Source organism: Vicugna pacos, chromosome 14, assembly GCF_048564905.1.
Source record: "Vicugna pacos chromosome 14, VicPac4, whole genome shotgun sequence".
Taxonomy (NCBI): domain Eukaryota; kingdom Metazoa; phylum Chordata; class Mammalia; order Artiodactyla; family Camelidae; genus Vicugna; species Vicugna pacos.
In genome coordinates, this window is record NC_133000.1 from 19,630,882 (window position 1) to 19,654,786 (window position 23,905).

Here is a 23,905-nt window from a genome sequence, read left to right on the forward strand (position 1 = left end):
GCATTCTAAGTTGGCTTTCAAGATGAATCAGAATCTGCCAGGCAGATTTCTGCATAGTGAGCTTTTCATAGTCATGCAAGGACCTGGCGTGTCTGGGGAAGGACGAGCTGGCCCGTGGTTTGGATTTTATCCAGTTGAGCTGGGGTAATCAGTGGCGTTTTTTAAGCATGGGAGCACTTTAATTCTTAGGTGGTCCATTTTCTCAGGAGTATAGGGTGAATGACTGGGGAGCAGGCAGATCCAGAAGAGAGAGATGGTCATCTTAACTGTGACAGTGAAGATGGATGAAGAGAAGGCCCAGGAACAGGCAGAGAGGTTGTGAGGGTGATGAAAGGGTCATGTGGACTTCAAGGTTTTAACTCTGGATACCAGGGGACTAGCAGGAGGGGTGTGAGGGGAGGGGTAACAGGAGGCACAGTTTGAAATAGTCTAAGTGAAGCGTCCAGGGCGTAACAGGAGAGGCAGAGGCTGTAAAGTCAGCCTTGTAAAGCACCAGTGCATGAGCCATGTTGCTGAAGCCCCAGTGTGAGCAGGATCACCTGCAGAGAGAGAGCAGGTACTGAGAAAAACAGTACCTGGCATCCTCGCTGGCAATTAGAAAATTAGAAAAGCATTGGTGACTTTAGTGAGAACAATCTGAGTCCGGATGAAAGTTACATTGTAGCGGGTTGAGGATTCAATAAGCATTTAAGGAGCCAGTGGTTTTCATCTCCAGTTGCACATTAGAATTATCTGTGAAGGTTTTTTGTTTTTTTTTAAAGATGTCTCTGCCTGGGTCTATCCCCGAGATATTCTGAGTTAACTGGTCTTCTGTGGGGCCCAGGAATCAGTATTTTTGCAGAGCTCCCCAGATTTAAGAACCATTACCCTGGACTACTCTTTTAAGAAGCATCAATAAAGCTCAGTAGCTGGTGAACATATGATGAGATGTTTAAAGTCACAGGGAGTCAGACTTTTAAAAGATGAAGAATCTTGATATTATTAGACTGAAGTGTTAGAAGGCTGGATAATGCAAATTGTTAGTGTGGGTGTGGACATGGTAACTCATATACAAATGGTGAGTGGGTAGACTGGTACAACCTACCTTGGCAATGAAGCTACTTTGACAATGAACTCCTTAGGCATGCCCTGTGAACCAGCAGTTCTGCTGGACACATGCCAGGGAAATTCTCCCAGAGGTCCATAAGGGAGCATGCACCAGCGTGTTCCACTGCAGGCTTGTACAGAGCGAGGAGAAACAGAGGTGATCTGAGTGACCTTCACTGGGAGAGTGGAATAGTTGCGTGGACACACCCCATAAAACATTATGCAGCCACCAGAAGCAATAGTTAGATACAGATACACATATTAACATGGATGGATCTTAAAAACACAATGCTTAGTAAAAACATAGTAAGCAAGACATGAACTCATTTACAAAACAGAGACAGACTCACAGACATAGAAAACTCATGGTTACCAGTGGGGAAAGGGAGTGGGGAGGGATAAACAGGGAGTTCGGGATTTCTAGATACTAACTACTGTATGTAAAATAGATAAGCAACAAGGTGCTACTGTACAGCACAGGGAACTATATTCAATGTAATAGCCTATATGGAAAAAGAATATGAAAAGGGATATATATATATGTATGTATGTATAAATGAATCACTATGCTGTACACCAGAAATTAACGCAACATTGTAAATCGATGATAGTCCAATAAAAAAGAAAACATAGTAAACAAGAAATATGACACTATCACTTACCTATGAATGCATACTCGTGAGAGAACAATATATGCTTTGGGAAAACACATTCAAATACGAAAGATAGAAATCATTTAAAGTGGTTGCCTATTCATGAGAAAAGAAGGTGGTGGGGACGATTCCTTGGAATTACACTTTTTAAATTAAAAAAAAAATCACGTAAAGTGTTGTTAAGGGAGCCAGTGTGGGATGTGTGTATTACCTTGTATATGATTATGATATGGGCAGGTGGTGAATTAAATAAACTTTAAAAAGTGTGATTCCAAGGAAGAATGAGATAGGATGGAGGCTTAAATGGGAAGCAAAGTCAAGGGAAGGGGGTATGTGTGTGTGTTGCAGCAGCACGAAGAAGTGTTATAAATGTGTAGTTGAAATGGCAGACTCACTTGAGTTCTCACTTCCCCTCTGATTCATTCACAGTGTTGGTAATAATGGCTGAGAATTGTGTCCAAGTAGTGTTCCTTTCTTTGTCCCTTCCCCAACCTTAATTAAGTTCATTTGTTTTTTTCTCTGTTTCTAAAGCAGTGTATGCTCCTTATAGACATACCAGAAAATTACAAACAGAACTAGCAGAAAGATCTGGAAACCCACTCACCCAGAGACAGCATCCAAATCCTTTTCTATGACTGTTTTGCAAAATTCAACAAAGCCTTTTAATAACCTGAACTTTTCGTGCGGAGAACTGTATATCGTGAGCATCTCCCATGCCCAGAAACACTCGTGCAACTTCCCCTTTAACGGCTGCGTGACGTTCCATTGTGCAGATGCACTGTTGTTCATGTGGCCAGCCCCGTTCTGTGGGACATCCGCTGTTCCTAAATTTTACTCCTTCCAGTGCTGCAGCAAATGAGTATAAACTACCTACACTTGAAGACAATTTCCTGCCCTTCATTTGGCTCATTTTTAAAGGAGGCTTAAGGACGGGATTTGCAGTTGTGTAACGACATAAAAATTCATTCGGCATCATCGAAGTCAGAACACCACATGCCCTCGGAACTCTTCCGGGGCTGGTCGTGAATGAGAATAAAGGAACAGGGTCATTCCCTGCTGTTTGGAAACAGTCGTTTTAGGTACTTGTCACGGTGCCAAAGTACAATATAGGCCCCCTGGTTTCTGCACTTTAATCAGTTGGTGCACGATTGAATCACATACAGCGTTAAGGGAGCTGGTGTGGGATGTGCGCATCACCTCATATGTGATTACGATTTGGGCAGATGGTGAAAGAAAAGGTGCTGAGTGTTTAGAAAACGGCCAGGAAATCACTGTTTATGTTCGGGGACCAAAGTAGGTTCTTAAATGTGCATCCAGTGCCAGACGAGGGAACCGGACAAGCAAGCCCGAGGGGACGCACAGTGTATTTTTCTGAGTACTTTGTACCCCACAACATACCCCCAAACCAGTGCTTTTGAGGGTTTAATTTAATCCTGCCAGCTGGTGGGTTTAAGCATGAGGGTTTAGTTCGGCCTTGGTGGTGGTTCCGAGCTGGCCAGACGGCCCTGCGGCCAGCTTGTCCAGGCCCCGAAGCAGCAGCCCTGGTGCTGAGACAGCTACCCGGGTGGCAGGAATACACACATTTTCACATCATCCGTGCAGCATCTGTTACTTGCGGGAGCAGAAGAAATGCACTTCTGTCTTTTCAAACGAGTCCTTTGTTGTCAAGAAGCTTTGAATAGAAATAGCCATTTCCAGGGCCCGTTCTGAAGCTCTTGAATGTGTTCTCCAGCCTGTGGCTGTATTAACATATAAGCACATTCCACAGAGTTAGTGCTGGGCAGCGCCGTGCTTCTGGCAGACAAGGTAAACCTCCCTGTGAGTTACAGTTGGTAGGGCGAGGATCGCTCAAGGCTTCCAGAAATCCCTTCAGTGTCCCGGCTTAAAAATAGCAGTGGAGGCCAGAGCTTAGTGTTTTGACAGCTTATATCAGCGGTTTTCTCGGCTGATACATTGATTGCAGTTTGGACTTCAGTCCTTCTGATCTAATAAAACATCACCATCATAACAGAGAAAATAAAATGGATCTTTTGTGGTCCCGGCTTCCCGGTGAAGTAGCTCCATGGACCTACTGTAACGCTAGCTTTAGTGTCGTATATAAAATGATGTGACCTCAGACAAGCTGACTAATTATTCCAAGTGTTTTTATTATTTAATGTCTTCACTTATCAATATGTTTTAGTTCCTTAGCACTATTGTACATCTTTTTTTTTATTGAGTTATAGTCATATTACAATGTTGTGTCAAATTCCAGTGTAGAGCACAACTTTTCAGTTATACATGAACATACATACATTCATTGTCACATTCTCTTTCGCTGTGAGCCACCATAAGATCCTGTATCTATTTCCCTGTGCTACACAGTACAATCTTGTTCATCTATTCTACATTTTGAAATCCCAGTCCCTTCCCACCCCCCCATCCCCCGGGCAACCACAAGTTTGTATTCTATGTCTATGAGTCTGTTTCTGTTTTGTATTTATGGGGTTTGTTTGTTTTTGGTTTTTAGATTCCGCATATGAGCAATCTCATATGGTATTTTTCTTTCTCTTTCTGACTTACTTCACTTAGAATGACATTTTCCAGTAACATCCATGTTGCTGCAAATGGTGTTATGTTGTCGGTTTTTATGGCTGAATAGTATTCCATTGTATAAATATACCACTTCTTCTTTATCCAGTCATCTGTTGATGGACATTTAGGCTGTTTCCATGTCTTGGCTATTGTAAATAGTGCTGCTATGAACATTGGGGTGAAGCTGTCATTTTGAAGTAGGGTTCCTTCTGGATATATGCCCAGGAGTGGGATTCCTGGATCATACAGTAAGTCTATTCCTAGTCTTTTGAGGAATCTCCATACTGTTTTCCACAGTGGCTGCACCAAACTGCATTCCCACCAGCAGTGTAGGAGGGTTCCCTTTTCTCCACAGCCTCTCCAGCATTTGTCATTTGTGGACTTTTGAATGATGGCCATTCTGACTGGTGTGAGGTGATACCTGATTGTAGTTTTGATTTGCATTTCTCTGATAATTAGTGATACTGAGCATTTCTTCATGTGCCTATTGATCATTTGTATTTCTTCCTTGGAGAATTGCTTGTTTAGGTCTTCTGCCCATTTTTGGATTGGGTTGTTTGTTTTTTCTTATTAAGTTGTGTGAGCTGCTTATATATTCTAGAGATCAAGCCTTCATCGGTTTCATTTGCAAAAATTTTCTCCCATTCTGTAGGTTGTCGTTTTGTTTTACTTATGGTTTCCTTTGCTGTGCAGAAGCTTGTAAGTTTAATTAGGTCCCATTTGTTTATTCTTGCTTTTATTTCTATTGCTTGGGTAGACTGCCCTAGGAAAGCATTTTTGAGATGTATATCAGATAATGTTTTGCCTATATTTTCTTCTAGGAGGTTTATTGTATCTTGTCTTATGTTTAAGTCTTTGATCCATTTTGAGTTTATTTTTGTGTATGGTGTGAGGGAATATTCTAGCTTCATTGATTTACATGCTGCTGTCCAGTTTCCCCAACACCATATGCTGAAGAGACTGTCTTTATTCCATTGTATGTTCTTGCCTCCTTTGTCAAAGATTAGTTGACCAAAAGTTTGTGGGTTCATTTCTGGGCTCTCTGTTCTGTTCCATTGGTCCACATGTCTGTTTTTGTACCAATACCATGCTGTCTTGATGACTGTAGCTCTGTAGTATTGTCTGAAATCTGGGAGTTATTCCTCCAACCTCTTTCTTTTTCTTCAGTAATGCTTTGGCAATTCTAGGTCTTTTGTGGTTCCATATGAACTTTATTATGATTTATTGCAGTTCTGTGAAATATGTCCTGGGTAATTTGATAGGAATTGCATTAAATCTATAGATTGCCTTGGGCAGTATGACCATTTTAACAATATTGATTCTTCCAGTCCAGGGGCATGGGATATCTTCCCATTTTTTTAAGTCTTCTTTAATTTCCTTAATCAGTGTTTTATAGTTTTCTGTGTACAAGTCTTTCACCTCCTTGGTTAGATTTTTCTCCTAGTATTTTATTACTTTGGGTGCTATTTTAAAGGGGATTATTTCTTTACTTTCTTTTTCTGTTGATTCATCATCAGTGTAAAGAAATGTAACTGATTTTTGAACATTAATCTTGTAACCTGCTACCTTGCTGAATTCTTCGATTATTTCTAGTAGCTTTTGTGTGAACCTTTTAGGGTTTTCTATATATAGTATCATGTCATCTGCATATAGTGACACTTTTACCTCTTCTTTTCCAATTTGGATTCCTTTTATTTCTCTCTCTTTCCTGATTGCTGTGGCTAGGACTTCCAAGACTATGTTGAATAGGAATGGTGATAGTGGGCATCCTTGTCTTGTCCCAGATTTTAGTGGGAAGCTTTTGAGTTTTTCACCATTGAGTACTATGCTGGCTGTATATCTGTCATATATAGCTTTTATGACGTTGAGATATGTTCCTTCTATACCCACTTTGGTGAGAGTTTTTATCATAAATGGGTGTTGAGTTTTATCAAATGCTTTTTCTGCATCTGTTGAGATGATCATGTGGTTTTTGTCCTTTCTCTTGTTGATGTGACTATTGTAGAACTTTTTACAAATACGTATTTGTATATAGGAATATAATAGTGCCATCACAAATACTGAAATAAAAATTGTGCCTCAAATCACAGACAGCCTAGTAAGGCCTTAAGTAAATACTTGTTACACTAAAGTAGGGGGTGAAATGCACATTTTAAAAAGTCCCCTGAAGTCTGGATTAAGCTTGAAAACGCGTACTGGTCATTTCCTCATGTTTTGAAATGGAGGTTTTGAATATCTTACAACATTCCATTGACCTTTGGTCCTATTTATCCTAAATATCCTTTCATTTCATAGCAATTGCTGACCATCCAGGAAGAGTTAAACAACAAGAAGTCAGAACTGGAGCAAGCAAAGGAGGAGCAGTCACACACACAGGCGTTACTGAAGGTCCTCCAGGAACAGGTAAGTGAGTGCAGTGGCTCTGGCTCGCGAGTGGGCTCAGACACTGACCCGCGCCTCCCCCGTGTTTGACGCACGCGCCAGCTGCTGAGATTAATCTGCGGTGTCATTAGCCTGTCCCCTCGCAGCCTCCTGGCAGCGTGGCTCCGTGGAATTTATAATCTCATTTCCTGCATCTCTGTTCGCACTCTCGTACCCGTTTAGACCACCTAAGCCCGCTAGCGACATATGAAAGTTTCTTGCAGGAGACCAATGAATTTTGATAAAGTTTCAAAACACTGGCAATGCAGATATATTTCAAAGCAAGCAGCTAGTTTCCTCTTAAGTCTAATAGTGAGGAAAATGAGTTTAGCATAACCCACGGTCCTCCTGCAGACATCTGAATAAGAAGGGCTGATTCATCGCCACATTAAAAATATATATATATCTTCCCTCTGCATCAGGGCACTTATCGAACCAGGGTGAGCAATAAACCTTTTATATGAAGTTTGTAAAGTCTGATCGTTTCATCCTGGCTTTCTTTGATACTGAAGTGTGGCCTGACATTGATAAGTGGATTTGAAAGTATTGTCTTACAGCAGGTAAGACGGATCGCTCTGCAGCTGAGTGAAATCTAAGCCCAGTATCTACATGGGAGAAGCGGGGGGAGCGCTTGAAATGCCTTTTTCTCTCTGGCCTTCGCATGCTGCCCACATTGTAATGAATGGTGTATGGAAAGGGGGAAAAATCACATACAGTAGCCCCAACCCTTTGGGGGTAATCAAATTTAGGTTATTTTATTTTATTTTACTTTTCACCCACAGTAGTATATGAGAAGGTTCTTTGTACAACACAAATAATTTCAGAAGTGATGCTTTTAAAAAAGTATGAGGTTGGTAGAGTATGACCCGAGTCAGCTGTGAATCAGTCACTTTACAAGTAGTTGTAACTTTTTAATGGTTTGAGATCAAGGAAGTATCTTTCTAGTCACTTTCCCCTGCAAGTACAAGTGATTTGTGAGGGGAAAATGAAGATAGTTTCCTGAAAAGATAGTTTGAAAAGTGAATATGTTGGATAGTTTATAAGCTTTTTATAGCTTTGGAGGAAAAATCCTTTCTAAAACTAATCACTATCCTTATATGATTAAGATAGATTTAGTAACTTAGCTTGAGGCTGAACCTGTCTGATTGTGGATACATTAGATTGAACTAAAAAATCTAATGGCTAGATTCACAATGACCTACTATCCAAGAGACCTGAAGTCACTGTTCTTTCTTCTTTACGTTATTAAAAGATTTTCAGCAAAGTGGAGCTGGTTTGGTCCAGATTTGCTCCTGATCAGACAGACGTAGCTCCGAGCTTTGTTGTTTTATGTTGTCTCTCTCTGCCTCCTTGATTTACTGGGATGAGGAGGGGTGAATTTCTCTCTATAAATGACTCTAATCCTTTATTTTGATTTGAAGTCCAAACCCCAGTCATAAAGACAGATGCTAAATTTTGCAGAATGCATTGCTGCATTCTGCAGCAGGCTTTGGAAACACATCACACTTCACTGTTACTTTAAAAAAAAAAAGAAAAGATAAATGAGGACCACAAAGAAGATTCAGAACAACTAAAATCACTAAAGACCTAGGAAATACAACTGGAAAGGAAGCCCTTCCTTTTCAAAAATCTGCTGTACTGAGGAGATGGCTCTTTTTCAAGCAAGGGCGCCGAGAATACTTAAATCTAAGAGGACCCACAGCAACCAAATGCATTTGGGTGCCATTGGCGCCACCAGGCTGTTTTCCTGAGAGCCCCTCGCCTGGTGGCCCTGTCATCCTTGCAGAGACGCGCAGGCAGCGGACTCGTTCCTTCTGTCTGCCTGTAGCTGCTGCCCACACAGACATGCATTTAGAAACACGCCTCTGCCTTTCTGGGCATTGCCCTACACGGCTTTCTTTGGACTTGTGTAGAGTAACTGTATGTATAAACACCTTTTCAGTGCCTGCACAGGTAGGGCCTGAGCAAACGGCCTCACTCCTGGAGATCTGGTTGGGCCTAAAGTCTTACTATTACATACACACACACACACACACACACACACATGCGTGCGCACACAAAGATACACCCTTCCCTGAACTTGGAATTTTGCTCTTTAAAGTGACAGCCCCTTGATGAGAATCCTGAAAAGAAGGGACAGGTTGTACGAGGCAGAGCCTTACCAGTGGCAGCCCCCAGCCTAGGGAAGGCGGGCTCATTCCCTAAGCTCTCTGTTTGCTAAGATGCAGCCTCACCAGGTCCCTCCAGACTCCGCTGCCTCCTGCCTTTCATCTCCTTCACGAAGGTGGTGGGAGCTTCCCACACCTGAAGTCTGTGTCACAAGCCCAGGAATTGTCAGGCAAGATGCCAGCCCGTCCACGTGGAGGAGAGGAGCGGCCCAGGAGAGAACGGGGGGGTGGGGGGCGGCCGGCCTGCAGCCTCGGCTGTCAGGGGAGGAGGGGCCTGTGTGGATCTGGTGCACGAGAGCCGGGAGTGAGTCAAGACAAGTGGGTGGCCTGAAAAGCCGGGGCAGAGTGAGAGGACAACATAGGGCAGGATGATGGAATTTACTGAAACGGGAGGAGAGTGATGGGCATATCTGTGCTGGAAATATGTGAAGCTTTGAAATGAACATAGTCCCGTGTGTCTGCTGAGAAATAACAAAACCTTCTTCTGAGCTAACCCTGCTCTCAGCTCCCAGAAGCACAAGTTACAAGGTGGAGTGAGTGGAGAGGGTTGATGAAGAGGAAGAAGATGAGGAACACGTAGGATAAGAAAACCTTAAGACAGGAAAGTAGAGAGGATTTTTTAAGTCCCTTTGTGCCCTCTGATGATGGACGGTCCTCCTCTCACCGTGGGGCACTTTTTCTCCCCGTGTCGGTCACACACTGCCCATGCTCCCTGCTCTTTGCATGGGAACATCGGTGAAGGAGCCCTGAGGGACACTTGGCAGGACTTTTCTTTCTCAGGTGGGATGATGTGGACGTGAGCCATCATCTACTCCACTGGTCCACCACCGGCTGCCCCATACTCGGCTCCTTCCTTTGGCAAAGCCCCTCTCTTGGCGCAGAGAGTGTATGGCTCTCTTGCTGAGAGTCTGAGATTTTTACAAAAACCAAAGAAGCTTTCATTTTTAACACATACAAATGGCCCGGAAGCACCACCATTTGAGTCAAACACATTGATGGTGTACGAACCTTTATTTTCTTTCAAACTTGAAGTATTTATATCCCACCATGAATACTTTATTTTAGGCATAAAAAAGAGGATGCAGGAGATGCTGCTTCCTCAGTACAACAAGCCAGGAGGAAGTCCCAGCCAACAGGTGCGAAGCCTGCTCACGTCTGCCCTTGTTCTCTGCCTCCATGTGTCTGCTTTGAGTCAGCCTAGGATAAAATGCCAATTAAAGGTTTCCAGAAATCTCCACATAACTGATTACTTCCTAAGCCTTCTGAGAGAGAGGGGAGAGAGAGGCATTTTCAGATGTTCACTGTTAAAAATCTCATTTGAGAAGTAGCTTTTCTTCTGATGCCTCAGTGACCCAAGAGATGTTTTCCCAATTCTTCCTCCCCCAACCCAAAAATCAAATCATCTTCTCTTAGGCCTCCAGAAGCCACGTCAGTCATTCAAATAGGTTCTCAAGGAGGCCACGTACAGTATCACTGCGGCATGTTAAAACCAGCGAAAATGCATCATTCATGAATAATCGTTAGTATCACATCATTTAGCTGGTGGCAACTTGCAAACACTGCAGGGTTTAAATTAACAGCAATACAACGAGGAAATGAAGTCGTTTATTATTCTTAAGAACCAATTTTATACATTTTATGCCTATGGAACTGCTTTCTAATCGTATTATTTAAAAAATAATGACCAAGGCCCATTGATTTCTTGCCAGCCGTCAAGTTTCATAAAACACCGGTCTCAAACTGGTTTCAGCAAGACTCATTAGAATTGTGTGTTCCATCTGTGTTTTTCTCGTTGGAAGTTTTATAAAGTGCGACCTCAGATAAATCAGGGTTAACAGGATAATATGCACTTAACAGACATACTTGCTTACTCATTTGGGTCTTTTTTTTTTTCCTTAAAATTTGCAGTTGAAAGGTACCAAGGAACTGATCGAGACCAGTGGCCACAGCCACGAGGACACAAACGTAAGTACCATGAACCTGGTATTTGCTCTTCTTGGTGCTGGTTGAATGCCCACGAGAATGTGGTCCTTTGTAACACGAAGGAAGTCAGAAGCCCTGTCTCTCAGTGACTTATTAAGGTTCTTCTGTGTGGTTTGGCAATAAAATATGGTAGGTAGGTCCCGTAATTGTTAGCTCAGGTTACCAGGGGTCAACGGACAAGGGCTTGAGCCAGTCTCTACCACAGAGCTTCTAGTCTCAATGAATTTGTTTGAGCCCTTTATATTTCCAGAGCTAAAAACTGACCATGTGTTGGGAGGGAAAACAGAATGAGACCCAACAGGGTAGTAAGTTGCATAGTGCACACAGATTTATTGCATTTGCCTGTCAAAGAAGATGGTAGTGAAATGATTGATTGTTATGCTGAAGAGGTTTCAAAGCAAACCCCTTCTCCCAGGAAAGCCCTTGGAAGCATGTCTCTCTGTTCATGACCCAGAACTGTGAGTAACGTGATGCATCGTCTTCCTGATACAGCGTCTAACGGTACAAGGTCCCAGTTGGCACCCGGCTTCCTTTCTCGGTGTTCCTTGAATTGCCCAACATTAGCCAAGGGTTCTCTTTGCCTTGGAAGCTCTTTAGGCTCAGGTGAAATAGTGTGCCTTGTAGGTCATTGTCTCTGCATATGTTTGATGGGGTTTTTTTTTTTTTTTTGCCTTTTTCAAGATCTCTTTGATATCTGTATGCATTTGACTAGCCTCATCACAGAAAGTGCTTACTAAGCAGCTCCTTTCACAGAACACAGACTCAGACATGGTAATGAATGCCTGATTAAGCTCGAGCTAGGAGAAATTACACATTTCATGTTCTCTCTTGTTTTAATTATATACAGCAGAGCGCCTGACACTCAGAGTACCAAAAAAATCCCTCTTAATAACTACTCTTCCTACCAAACAGATATTTAACGTATGATGCGTATTGAAAACCTCCTGGGTACGTGGGCTCCACTGAGGGAGAGGGTGGCGACAAAGAAATGCAGGGCTTGCTGTCTGCCCTCAACGAACTTAGAACAAAAGGTTGATGAACTAAGGAACACGTGGGCAGGCAATATACGAGATGTGATAAGTGTACAGGAAGCTGAGGCAGCTGTGACGTGATGAGCTTTGAAATCTGGACTTTGCTGCTTATTAACTGTGTCAGCTTGACAAGTCACTGAACCCCTCTCAGCTGCATTTTCCTTGTTCGTAAAATGGACTACAAAACCTACCTCCAAAACCTGACGTGATGTAATGAGCTAAGACACGTGCCAACCTTAAGGTGTTATTATTAGTGTTTCTTCGTGCTGGATAATCAAGAGTGGCTTCCCAGATCTGTGGGGTTTGGGTTTGGTTTTGAAAAACAGATACGCTTGAGGAAGGAGAAAGCTCGAAATGGAAGCCGTTCATACAGAGCTCTGCAAGTAGAGTTTGTCTTCCCACTGCAACATTTCACGACCCCTATCCTTACCCTGAAACCCCTTTTCAGGATCCTGTCTTCCAGGGACACGTTGCTCATTTCCAAAACTTTCCCGTGCACCCCCATCAGAGTCAGTCCCTCTGTGCCTTCCAAGGAAGCTGCTGTCTCTAATCCAAAACATGAGACGCAGTGGCAGGTTGCCTCAATTTCCTGCTCAGTAAAATGAGTTTGACATTACCTCCCTTTCCTTCCTTAAGGCTTCCTGGGAGAGGTAGGTGAGGTAATTGTCGTGGAAGCGCTTTGTAATTGGGAGGTTCTAACTGCATGGGATGTTGTTAGGATTGCGGACTCATCTGCTGATGGGATTAAAGTAGATGGTACGTGTAAAGATAGACCTGACACAGTATCTAGTCTGTCAGCTCTTTCTTGAGAAATATCAAAAGGCGTTTATTATTAAATGGAGAAACGTGAAAAAGAGATCATCTTTAATATCTGTTTACCCTTCTAGAGGAAAGTTTTTAACATTTAAAATAAATAAATCTCTAGAGTCCATGATGTATGCTTTGTAATCAATGCAAAGAAATGGCCATTGAGGGGTAGGGCTCAGGCCAAGAAGGAGCCCCTTGCCCGGGGTGGGGTGGGCGAGACATTGTGGACTGATGAAGCCTGCTAGCGCTTGGCTGTCACCGCTGGGGCCACCTTTCTCACTGAGCAGAGGGTCAGGCTAGTTTGTATAGCCTGAAAAATTGCCCGTTGTCTCCAAGGTTTCCCAGTTGTCTGAATTATTCACTTGTCCTTCTCTTTTCTGCCTGTAACGTTGTCTCCTTTGAGCAGTTCCCCTAGAACCTCCACTAGGTTGCATGAAAGAGAGGAAACAAATTACTTACTTTGGCCGCACGGTAGGAGTGCTGGCAGGCAGAATACTTTCAGATCTTTTAAAATGTCTGAAACGAAGTCTGCATGCTATCTGAAGTTTCCACCAACCCTGTGGCGTTCAAAGGAGTGGAGGCTTTCAAGCCAGAGTGAGAGGGTTTGAATCCATTTTGGCCATTGAGTAGCTGTGTGACCAGAGCAAGTGATTTGACCATTTTGTTTTATTTTTTACTGTTTTTAAATTTTTTTATTGAAGTGTAGTCAGTTACAATGTGTCAGTCTCTGGTGTACAGCGTAATGTCCCAGTCACGCATATATGTACATAGATTCATTTTCATATTCTTTTTCATTAAAGGTTATTACAAGATATTGAATATAGTTCTCTGTGCTATGCAGACGAAATCTGTTTTTAATCTATTTTTATATATAATGTGTAACATTTGGAAATCTCAAACTCCCAAATTTATCCTTTCCCACTCCCTTTCCCCTCTGGTAACCATGACTGTTTACTATTTCTTCAAGTCTGTTTCTGTTTTGTAGATGAGTTCATTAGTGTCGTCTTTTTTCTTTTTCTATTTCTTTTTTTAGATTCCACATATGAGTGATATCATATGGTATTTTTCTTTGTCTTTCTGGCTTACTTCACTTGGAATGACAGTCTCCAGGTCCATCCATGTTGCTGCAAATGGCGTTGTTTTGTTCTTTTTTTTTGATTACTGAGTAGTGTATAAATATACCACAACTTCTTTATCCAGTCGTCTGTCGATGGACATTTAGGTGATTTGACCTTGTTGAACTTCACCCTCCTCATCCATAAGTGTACTAAGAGAAACCCATGTACATGAGCACCTGGCCCAGAGTATGTCCTCACCAAATACCGGTTCCCTCTTCATGCATCAGTATCAGAATTTCACACACAGGCAGAACTTGGACAGGATGCATTTTAATGCAGGTCATGAGGTTTAAAGCTGCTGGGCCAGAGGTTACTGACTGAGACATCCAGATTTCTTTCACTGTAATTATTCACATGCAGGGGCAGGGATTTTGGTATTATCATTTACCAATAATAATTACACAGGGGCCTGGTGCTGGCTTAGCTGGGTATTCTTGTGAGAGTTAACAATTGCTTTCTTAGAACAACATATATTTCTATAAAAGGAAAAGGAAAAGGTTTGTGTGAAACTGGAAAATTATGGAAAAAATATGAAAGTGGAGAAGCAGCAGCTAATATCTCATTGCTCAGAGAAAACCACTATCAATATTATATTTTAGTTCTTTCCAATCATAGGCAGGTAGGTGACTTGAGGGGAAAAACCGATAAATAAATGAACAAATAAATATGATCATATTGCCTTCCATTCAGACCTTTATGATTTCTCATTATACCATGAGTATTTTTCTTGTCAACAAAAGTCCCTCAAAGACATGGTTCTTTTTTATTATTATTATTTTTATTTGGGGGGGGGCAGGTAACTAGGTTTATTTATGTTTAGAGGAGGTACTGGGGATTGAACCCAGGACCTTGTGCATGCTGAGCATGTGCTCCACCAATTGAGCTACACCCTCCCCCAAACACATGGTTCTTAATGGCCGTATAACATAAGTACGACGTAACTGAGCCACATGCCTGTGTGTCAGGCATTGAGCTTCCCATTTTTTTCAACATTATAAATAATACCATAATTAACATGCCCACAAATCTTGGTCTGCATTCATCCTCTTTATTTCTAGGGGATTCCGTAGATGAATAGCCGTGTCATGAAGTCTGGCAGGGAGCTTCAGACTTGCAGCATCGTTTGGCATTCAGAGTGTGAGTGTATGTGTGGTGGCTGCACACTTACTGTATCCCTTAGTCGCCCTGAAGGCATCCTCTCCAAGATACGTTGAGTCTTGCAATTCACTAACTCTGTTGCCCGTTTAGGGTCAAGAGCCACGCTTGTGGGATGATGGCTGCACCTAGATCCAGGCAGTTACTAATGCTTTCTATTATGTTTACATTTTACTGAGCAGCAACAGTATCTGACCACCACCTTGCTTGGTAGTCTTGAGGTCCCCAAACAGAGGCATTCTTACAAAGCCCACCCTTGTCCCTCCCCATCCTGCGCGGTGCACAGGATCTTCTGTGAGCTCATGCCCATGAGAGAAGATTTCTGAAAGCTAATCTAAAAACATCAGAGCCAGAAACTGAGATCAGCTGCGAAGGTCTTTTCTCCTAAGAAGACTGTCCTCACGATTTGAAATAGGTTTTTCCTTGTATTTGGAACTGGATATTTTCACGACAGTGGGGCAGTCCAACCTTTTAAATGTACCTAAGTTTAAAATGAATCCTCATCACAGATCTTTTAGAGATTTCAGCTATTCAAGATCTAATTTTCTGTCCTAAAAAGCATCACCATGATTTTTCATTTGCTCTCTGCCTCTGAGCTCTCTCTTAATCCCGAGGTCTAATGAATAACTAACCTGGTCGTTACATGTAACAGATATCAAAATTTTTAATTAAAAAAACTTTAAAATTTTGGTTTAAAATTAAATTAACTGTTAATTTAATCCATTAATTTAATCCATTTATTATCTCTTTAACTTAATACCAGTCCTCATGTTTTATCTCTTTTGATGCAAAAATGAAAAAATTTCATAAAACCTTCCTCCCAGAGGTGTCACACCTATGATCCTGACTTGTGTGTGCTTGGTGAGAAGGTGGAAGGGACGGGAGAGGATATGAGAAGTGTAGGAGCAAGTAGAAGGAATCAGATAAAGTGGTAGCTTAAGCCTGCGATGTGTAGAACCATTTGGTGTAGAAGTCGTCCATGAATTCTCTCTCCCCCCTCCTTGTTTCTGCTGTAGGAAACCTGCTAACCCTCCCGCCACCATCCTCTGTTGGCACAATTCGGGATCACACACTGGGGTTAGAGAAATCACTTGCAATCTGTAAAGAGGTTTAATTTGTGGCGCCTGAAGGTGACCACTGTCAAGGGAACGCCTTTCCCACCCAACAATACAACAAAAACACAAAGGAGAAAAGATTTTTCAGTTTTTCACGTTGCCTCTGTAAGAAAGTAAATCCTCAAGCTGTCTTTAAGTGGGTCAGAGTAAAGATGTTAGGAGTGAGCGGAAGGGCTCCTCTGTGAAGAACATCCTTCACGTTTGGCACCTGCCGCCACAGAGGGCTGTCATTAACCAGGTGTTCTAATGACGTCCACGGCGGAACCCCTGTGAGCACCGAGTCCTTGGCCCACCTTCAGCATGTGCTTATCATCCTTCAGGCAGGTAAGCCCGAGAGAACATGCACACTGATGTATTAAACAAGGAGAGAGAAAAAGAAAAACCCCACAGGAAACTGGGACCATATTCTCAAAGGGCAAAGACAACTCAGGCTCTGTCCCTTCCTCCCGTAACAACTTCCTGCCTGCCCTTGGGGGCCCTGACCTTGAACTGGAAGAGGAGCAGACGAGACATCAGGGAAGACCTCAGCATCAGGGTCTGCCCCTCCCGCACTCCATCCCACCGGCTCAATTGGGGAACTTGAACCCGGCCCAGGGAGCATGCGCCTGGCAGACACCAGGTGTGAGACTGCAGATGCCACGGGTCTTCCAGCCCCTGGGTGTCCTTCTTCTCACCATCTCACTGCTTGAGTCTGTACAGAGTCCCCCAGGCTGTGTTCCAACACAGCCCGCCATCCCTTTTTGACTCAGTAAATCAACGAGGATTCACTGAGGGAGGCAGCAGAGGGGAGAGAATAAAAAAAGACCTGGGTACCAGGTGGGCTGGTTTCAGCCCAGGTTCTGCCTTTTCCTGTCTGGGTGACCCTGAGCCACACATCGCACCCCTGCGCCACCGTTGTGTTCACTTCTAAAATGAAGGTAATGATCGCACCCACCTCACAGGGTTATTGTGACCGTTGCTTGGCAGTCTTGATGTGGTTGGTTAGTGCTGAGTATCGTTAATACCCTAGCCGTCCACATGCTGGGTGCTGTGCTGGGTTCTGGCGATTAACTGGTGCCTAATATAGATGTGGTTCCTGCCCCGCACGGAGCTGACTCTCTGTCATGTGTCCCGCTCTTACCAAAACATGCTTGTCCTCTGTTTCATTCCATCAGGACTCACGCTTTGCCTGCAGGTCAATATCACGGTGGGAATAAGGGGCCTGAGATAACTGGTTGGCATGTTTCTAGAAACCCTCCAGAAACAAGACCTTTATTGGACAGATTGGGTGCGTGGAGACGAGAATCTGATGGGAGTGGGGTACCATGCGTAGGTGGAGGGGGGACTTTGAAGCCCCTAAAAAACTCAACTGGAAAATCAGTAGCCACTTTGTCTTCCTTCAGGGAGGGATGGACCATGGCTAGATGCTGGAGGTCACCCCTGCTCTGGAGATGTCTGGAATCAGGAAGAGGGGCTTTGCGTGGGCTGGTATTTCCTTTGTCCTAGAATCTGACCTTTTGTTCCAGTCGCAGCTTCTGTAGCATTGCTTTTCTCCTGATGCTTCCTTCCCCGCCTCTCCCCCAACCCCACCCTCCCCACCCCCTCCCCCCATGTAGCTGCTTTCTTCCAGCCAGTTTACTACATTTTTTTCTGCTGTGAAACAGCTGTATGTACCATTTGCTGGGAAACCCAGAATTCCACCTGAAAAACATCCACACACATCCCAACCCAGCCCCCTTGAAAAGGATTTGATGATCAGAGGAGACCCTGTTCCGATGCCCATTTCCCAGCACGTGCAGAGCCCCGAGGAGGATTCGAGAGGGCATGGCTGTCAGAATGGGCCAAAGTTGACTTCATGCTTAGTGCTTTTATTTCTAGTAAACATTCAGGAGAAGTTTCCTTACCAAGAGCCTCACGGCCGGCCAACCATGTGTTTCCACAGCTGGAGCAGCAGTGTGTTTCCACAGTGGGTCCTTCTTGTCAGGACAGAGGCTGGCAGGACCTGCTTGGCTATTAGGGGATTTGGAGCATGTAACAGGATTAGCGCATGTGTAATAAAACTGACAGGTTGGGCTTGGAGAAGTGAAAAGACCTTCTTACCCCAGGCCAGGTTAGACAAAAACAGCCATGGAGACACATGTCAGTGCTAAGCGAAGTGGTCTGACACAGACGTGATACCTACACAGCTAAAAGCAAGCGGTGAGCCAAAGTCTTCCATTTTTTGAGGCTAAGATACTTCCCCCAAAGGTTAATGATAATCTCAAGTGATATAGAAGCAAAGAACAATTGTTTAGAAAGGAAGATTGGTAGCTTTTATACATCCAGTATACACACATACAAATGCAAATGCTCCTCTCTTAAAGGAGCCATTTTCTTTCTGTGGAAAATTAGAAAAATATAAAGAAAAAATAACCATCTGCAATCTCACCACTCAGAAATTAGTGTTTACGTCTCTTTGTGTTTCTTTCAGATTTGTCTATGGGCACGTACATATGTTCTCACCAAATTTACAGCGTATCGTGTGGGCAGTTTTACAGCCTACACTTTTCGTCATAAATCATGAGCATTTCCCCATGTTATTAAATGTTTTCCTAATGTGACTTTTAATGACTGCCTCATACTTCATGCCACAGATGTGCTGTAGTTTATTTAATCAGTCCCTGCTGTGGGACTTTAAAATGCTATTTGTTTTTGCCGTCACGGATAGTATGCAATGACTATTCTCTAGCAATGTATTAGTTAACTCATCCACCATTTCAGCATTTTTTAAGTGGGGGTGCTTTTCCACTTGACTGAGATTTAGGGATAGAGGGGGATCCACTGATTCTTTAAGAAGATTAAGGCTCAGCCCCTACACGTTAAGTGATGAGATAAGCAACCAATAATAATGTCTGGAGTTACCCACAGAGAGAGGATACTGAGTTCTTCAACAGGAGAGGAACGTCCCTGCATTCTAAGAGAAATAATCTGCTATAATCTGCATTCTAAGAGAAAGGCAGATTGTATACACTTCATACATAACTTAAAGGAACAATACTGAGGCATTTTATTGGGGTTTTTGTATTGTGAACTATGGGTCCATCTTCTGGGTGGTCTAGGGACCTGTTCTCTGTATGGATCCCAGACCAAGGTCACTCCTACCCAAATGAGGCTTGTCCGCCCTCTCAAGAGAGATAAAGGACAAAATGAACTCTTATCTAAGCCCAAATAGGAAATTAACTTTTTAATTTCTAATATGACCAAGAAGATACATGTAAGCTCCAAACCATCAACCAGAGGTGCATACAGAAATACACAGATGTGACTGGAGTGCAGGCAATATCATTTCAAAGTCTGACAAACCTAGAGACTCCCTGTCTCCCGGGAGAGCTCAGCGCTGCCTGAGGTGCTGCTGCTGATCAAAATGGACCAGGAAGAAAGGTGAGGAGCATTTGTGATAAAAGGCCAGGGGCCCCAGAGGTGGACAGAAGCAGACGTTTGTTCCAGCGCCTCTGGAAGACGGTAGGGGCAAGTGGGGCACCTCCTCTACTCACACAGCTTCTGTTCCTGCTGACAGATCACCAGGATCAGTGATCTGAAAACAGCGGGGAACAAGGATTCACCAGTAGATGAACTTCCCCTCTTGTTAGTTCCATATATTCTGAACAGATTTCTGGGGTTTTGCTTTTTTTTTTTTTTAAGAAAACCCTCTAAGCCTCGGCCTTCCTAGCCCTGAAGTTGCCCTTGTAGGGGAGATTTGTGGCTGTGATGCTCAGCATGCCGGTCATTTTATTGTTATGTCAGTTTCCCCATGAGATTTCAGAGTGCCTTTCTTTGTCTGGACAGTTTCCAGACTGTTCAGTGTATGCTGATGAGCTACTTCTGTGTATGAGACTTTCAGAATCTAATTTGCACAATTTCTTTCCATGCCAGCTTTGAGAAAGATGCCTTGAAACGCTGAGAAAAGTCCATAAGTGCGATCTGTCTAAAGCCCCCAAACCTATGTGGGTGTAATTCCCTGCTCCTCTCACCACATGTGCAAACACGCTGATGCACATGCGCGTAAGTCGGTCTCATCACTGTAAGCCTAGGGGTCATTCCCAGTCATTTCATGTAACAGCATTCAAGTGGGTCCCCTTGGTAAGAACAGAATAACTACTGGCCTGGTTTTGGGAATAATTGCTTGACCTGATAATCCTGAATAAATGACTTTAAGTCAACAGGTGCACCATTCATTAAAACTCTAAATAATTAGATGATTTTACTGATAATTCACCTTCCCCCATCCATCATGCCATCCTGTTTGCCTGCAATGCGAATCCCACTGTGGTTAAGCCCACCTCAATTCCTCTTTCTTGGGGCCTTATCCTAACATCAGCCCAAATCAATTACCATCTTCTCCATATTCCCTCAGTATGTATCATCATTGCAAACATTCTGAACAAGCCAGTTATGATAGCTCTTCAACTCAGATGTAAGCACCTTAAGGGCAGGTAATGTACAGGTATGCCTTACAGAACCTAATACAGTGGTGAGCTTATGTAGGCGGGCACATTTGTAATACATTTATAACATTTATTGATGATTGAGTTGGTATAGAAATTCCGGTAGCCTCAGACAGCCCTGTGAATCTGACCTGATTAGGTGAGAAAGCAAACATTTCCTTCCATATATCATCTGCCGGTGATCTCGAAGATTAAGCCTGGTCCATCACTGTTCACTTTAAGATGTGTGCAGAAGTCACACAGACAGTGAAAGTTAGAATTGAGGCTGTGGGGCTCACTCGTCGAACCTTCTTATTTTGCAGATTTTCATTTGGTGTTAAGAGTTCTTGCCTACTGGTTTTGTGTCTGTGAGTCTTAATTCTCTAAGGCAATATTTCTCAAACTTTGGTTAAGCGACAGAATCAAAAGGAGAGCTTCTTAAAACACAGATTGCTGCCTCCCCCACCCCTGAGAGTTCGAGGCTGGGAAGGTTTGGGCTGCGGCCTGAGAATCTGCACTTCTAGTAAGCTCCCAGTGCCATCAGCCTGTGGACCACACTTTGGGTAACCCCTGCCTACCGTCTGCCCCAGTCCAGGTTAGGTGCTTCTGCGGGCTTCCACAGCCCCCAGGGCCAGCCCTTGTCATGGGTATATCACACTATATTTTAATATATTTTGCAAGCCTGTCCATCCTCTAGACTCTTACATTCTTTGAGAGCAGGAACCACCACATTCATCTTTGAATCTTGAACCATAGGATAGACGCTCAATAGACATGTGATGGATGAAGGAGTGGTGGAGGTTTGATACATTCTAACCAAATTATACTGAAGTGTCCAGAAACTTTTAGTCTAAATGTTGAACTTTGCTGCGATTCAACCCCGAAAGGAAAATACACAGTTACAAAAAATTGCCAGACTTGAGTTCATGAGAACTCATAACCATTTGGAGAATACACAAAAGACAGGTGGACTCACAACATGCCACTCCTAACGGTGTCCAGCCAAGTCCACCTGATGGACAGAGCAGCATTATGGACACAGCACTGTGCGTTGGGAGGCACATGTAACCACAGCCTAGCCAGTGCCTTCAAGGAGCACATGGGCCACTGTGGAGACAGCATATGCTGAAAAGGGAAATCATTGAAACTAGCTTCAGTCCTCTCAGTAAGGGTAGGATTTGTCCTGAGATTAGGGTCTCAAACAATGTTGAGAAGTTGAGATTCCCTGAGAAGTACCTTGGACAGAAGGCAGCATAGACTGATAGCTCCAGAGTCTGACTACCTGAGGCCCCATCTTATAGCCACTACTTTCTAGGTATGTGAGCTTAGGAAACTACTTAGTGTATTTGTGCCTCAATTTTATCATCTGTGAAATGGGGGTAATAGCAACACCAGCATCTGGCATCCACCAAGCACTTAGTAAGGGCTAACTATTATTAGTATTATCATCATTGCCATTTTTCATAGTGTTTTTTAATTCAGAGGACCCCAAATTCTACATCCATCATGCACCATGCATCAGCAGTCAGAGCACTTAGTTCCTGGAATATTTCTCGTAGATGGAATATGCAAGAGGGCAGTGAGAAGAGGGAATTGGATTTTGGTGCATTGGAAGGGGAGACTAATGTTTACTAAGATCTCACGGTATGGTTGGTAAACCTTGTGAAATTTGATTTTCCTTTCATAATAATTAACTGTTTCTCTTTGCCATTTATCAGATTGCATCCCATCTATTCTCATGACCTAATTTACCTCTGTAAAGGTCAAAAAAACTCTGAATTTTAATATTATCATTAGTAATGTAAACTCAGCAGGTGAAAATTATGATAGTGGGTGCTTTGTAGCTGAGAAAAATAAGAAGTGTCATGCTGAGAAATGGACTCAGCAAATAACTTGCCAAGAGCACCATAATACGATTAATCTTTACCAGCAATAGAGTCAGTATCATAGAAGATGAATCAAACTGACTAATTCTGGATGCACATACATACATTTAAAAGTATTTCACTTTAGTTTCTTCTGTTTGCTGCTCCATTTTTATTGGTTAAGGAGATTTTTCATGTCAGTACTTTTTCAAGCTATGAAGGGTATGGTCTTAACACAGATATAGTAGTACAAGTTGCATTGTTTTTGTTTATTGAAGAGAAACACACAACTGTTTTTGAGATCAAGTGTCTTATTTCGTTTGGTAACATCTACACTGGCATGTGGTAAAACTATAAGAAAATGCTACAACTGACACTTTAAATAATGAATGGAGTTAAAGGAATGCAAAAGAATTTTTTTCTCGTTTTTAGATTGTTTTCATTTAAAATATGGCTGTGACAAAACTATGCCAAAAGAAAGTCATCTGATCACCAGCAGGAGACCACAGTTTAAGCTTGGTGTGAACTGTGACAGCCGTAATTAAGTTATAATCCAGGCAGCAGTGATGCTCTTAGCATTTAATGGGAAACATTACAAAACTGAAGTTACTCTTTCTTATCAAGAGTTCTCTTATTAAAAGTATGTGTGGGATAATCCTAGTTTTTCAAATAAGATTTAAGCAACAACAATATATACACATGCTTTCATGTATATATATTATCTGTTATCTATTACAATATATATTATATATTATATGTATATTAAATATATATTGTATGTATTATATATGTGTATTATTATATGTGTGTGTATATAAAATATTAAAGGTAAATACCTGAATGTTAATAGTGCTTGTATCTGCAGATCAGAATTCCAGTTACTTTTTATTTTCTCTATATTTTATAAATTTTCTGCACTATAAATATACACATATTTATAAATATATATATTTGCAATGAGAAAACCAAGAAAGATTATTATGAAGAATTAAGGGGAACTAGGGAATTGTCTTAAAGATTCAAAAGGAAAAGAAAGAAAAGGAAACAGATTATAAGCTTACGTTATGATCTCCCTAAAAAGCTTATATTTAAATTTGTACATATTGAAGGCACTGTTAATAGATACAAACTCAAAATTACCTTTTTTACCTTCTTCAATCTAAAATAGTAAAGAAATTATTTTACTTTAAAATGATGCTGCAACATTTAGGGACCAAAAGTCTGTACAACACCCATAGTGATGGTGTTGTTTTTTTCACTCTGTCTTACACAGTCCTCATAGACTTCCGGTAAATCACTCTAGGCCAAGGGTGCCGACCAAATCCTGTTACTGTCAGCTGGTTTCACCGACAAAGTTTATCCTCTCTATGTAATAACGAATGCATTTGATTTAATTCAACAAATATTACCAAGAGTCTACTGTTCATTCTTTCGGAAAATACTGGTTGCATACTTGCTGTGTGCAGGGAACTGTGCTGGCTACTGAG

General features: G+C 42.4%; 1 protein-coding gene across 13 annotated transcripts in view; it reads left to right on the top strand.

Annotated features, from left to right (window-relative positions):
- The window catches only part of ENOX1 (ecto-NOX disulfide-thiol exchanger 1), a 509,205-nt gene that overhangs the window by 446,312 nt on the left and 38,988 nt on the right, over window positions 1–23,905 (top strand). For all 13 annotated transcript variants that reach the window (XM_072976305.1, XM_072976293.1, XM_072976304.1 and 10 more), the window contains 2 exons: window positions 6,609–6,716; window positions 10,811–10,867. In XM_072976305.1, the coding sequence (XP_072832406.1) occupies window positions 6,609–6,716; window positions 10,811–10,867 (165 nt within the window). The remainder of the gene's footprint in view (window positions 1–6,608; window positions 6,717–10,810; window positions 10,868–23,905) is intronic.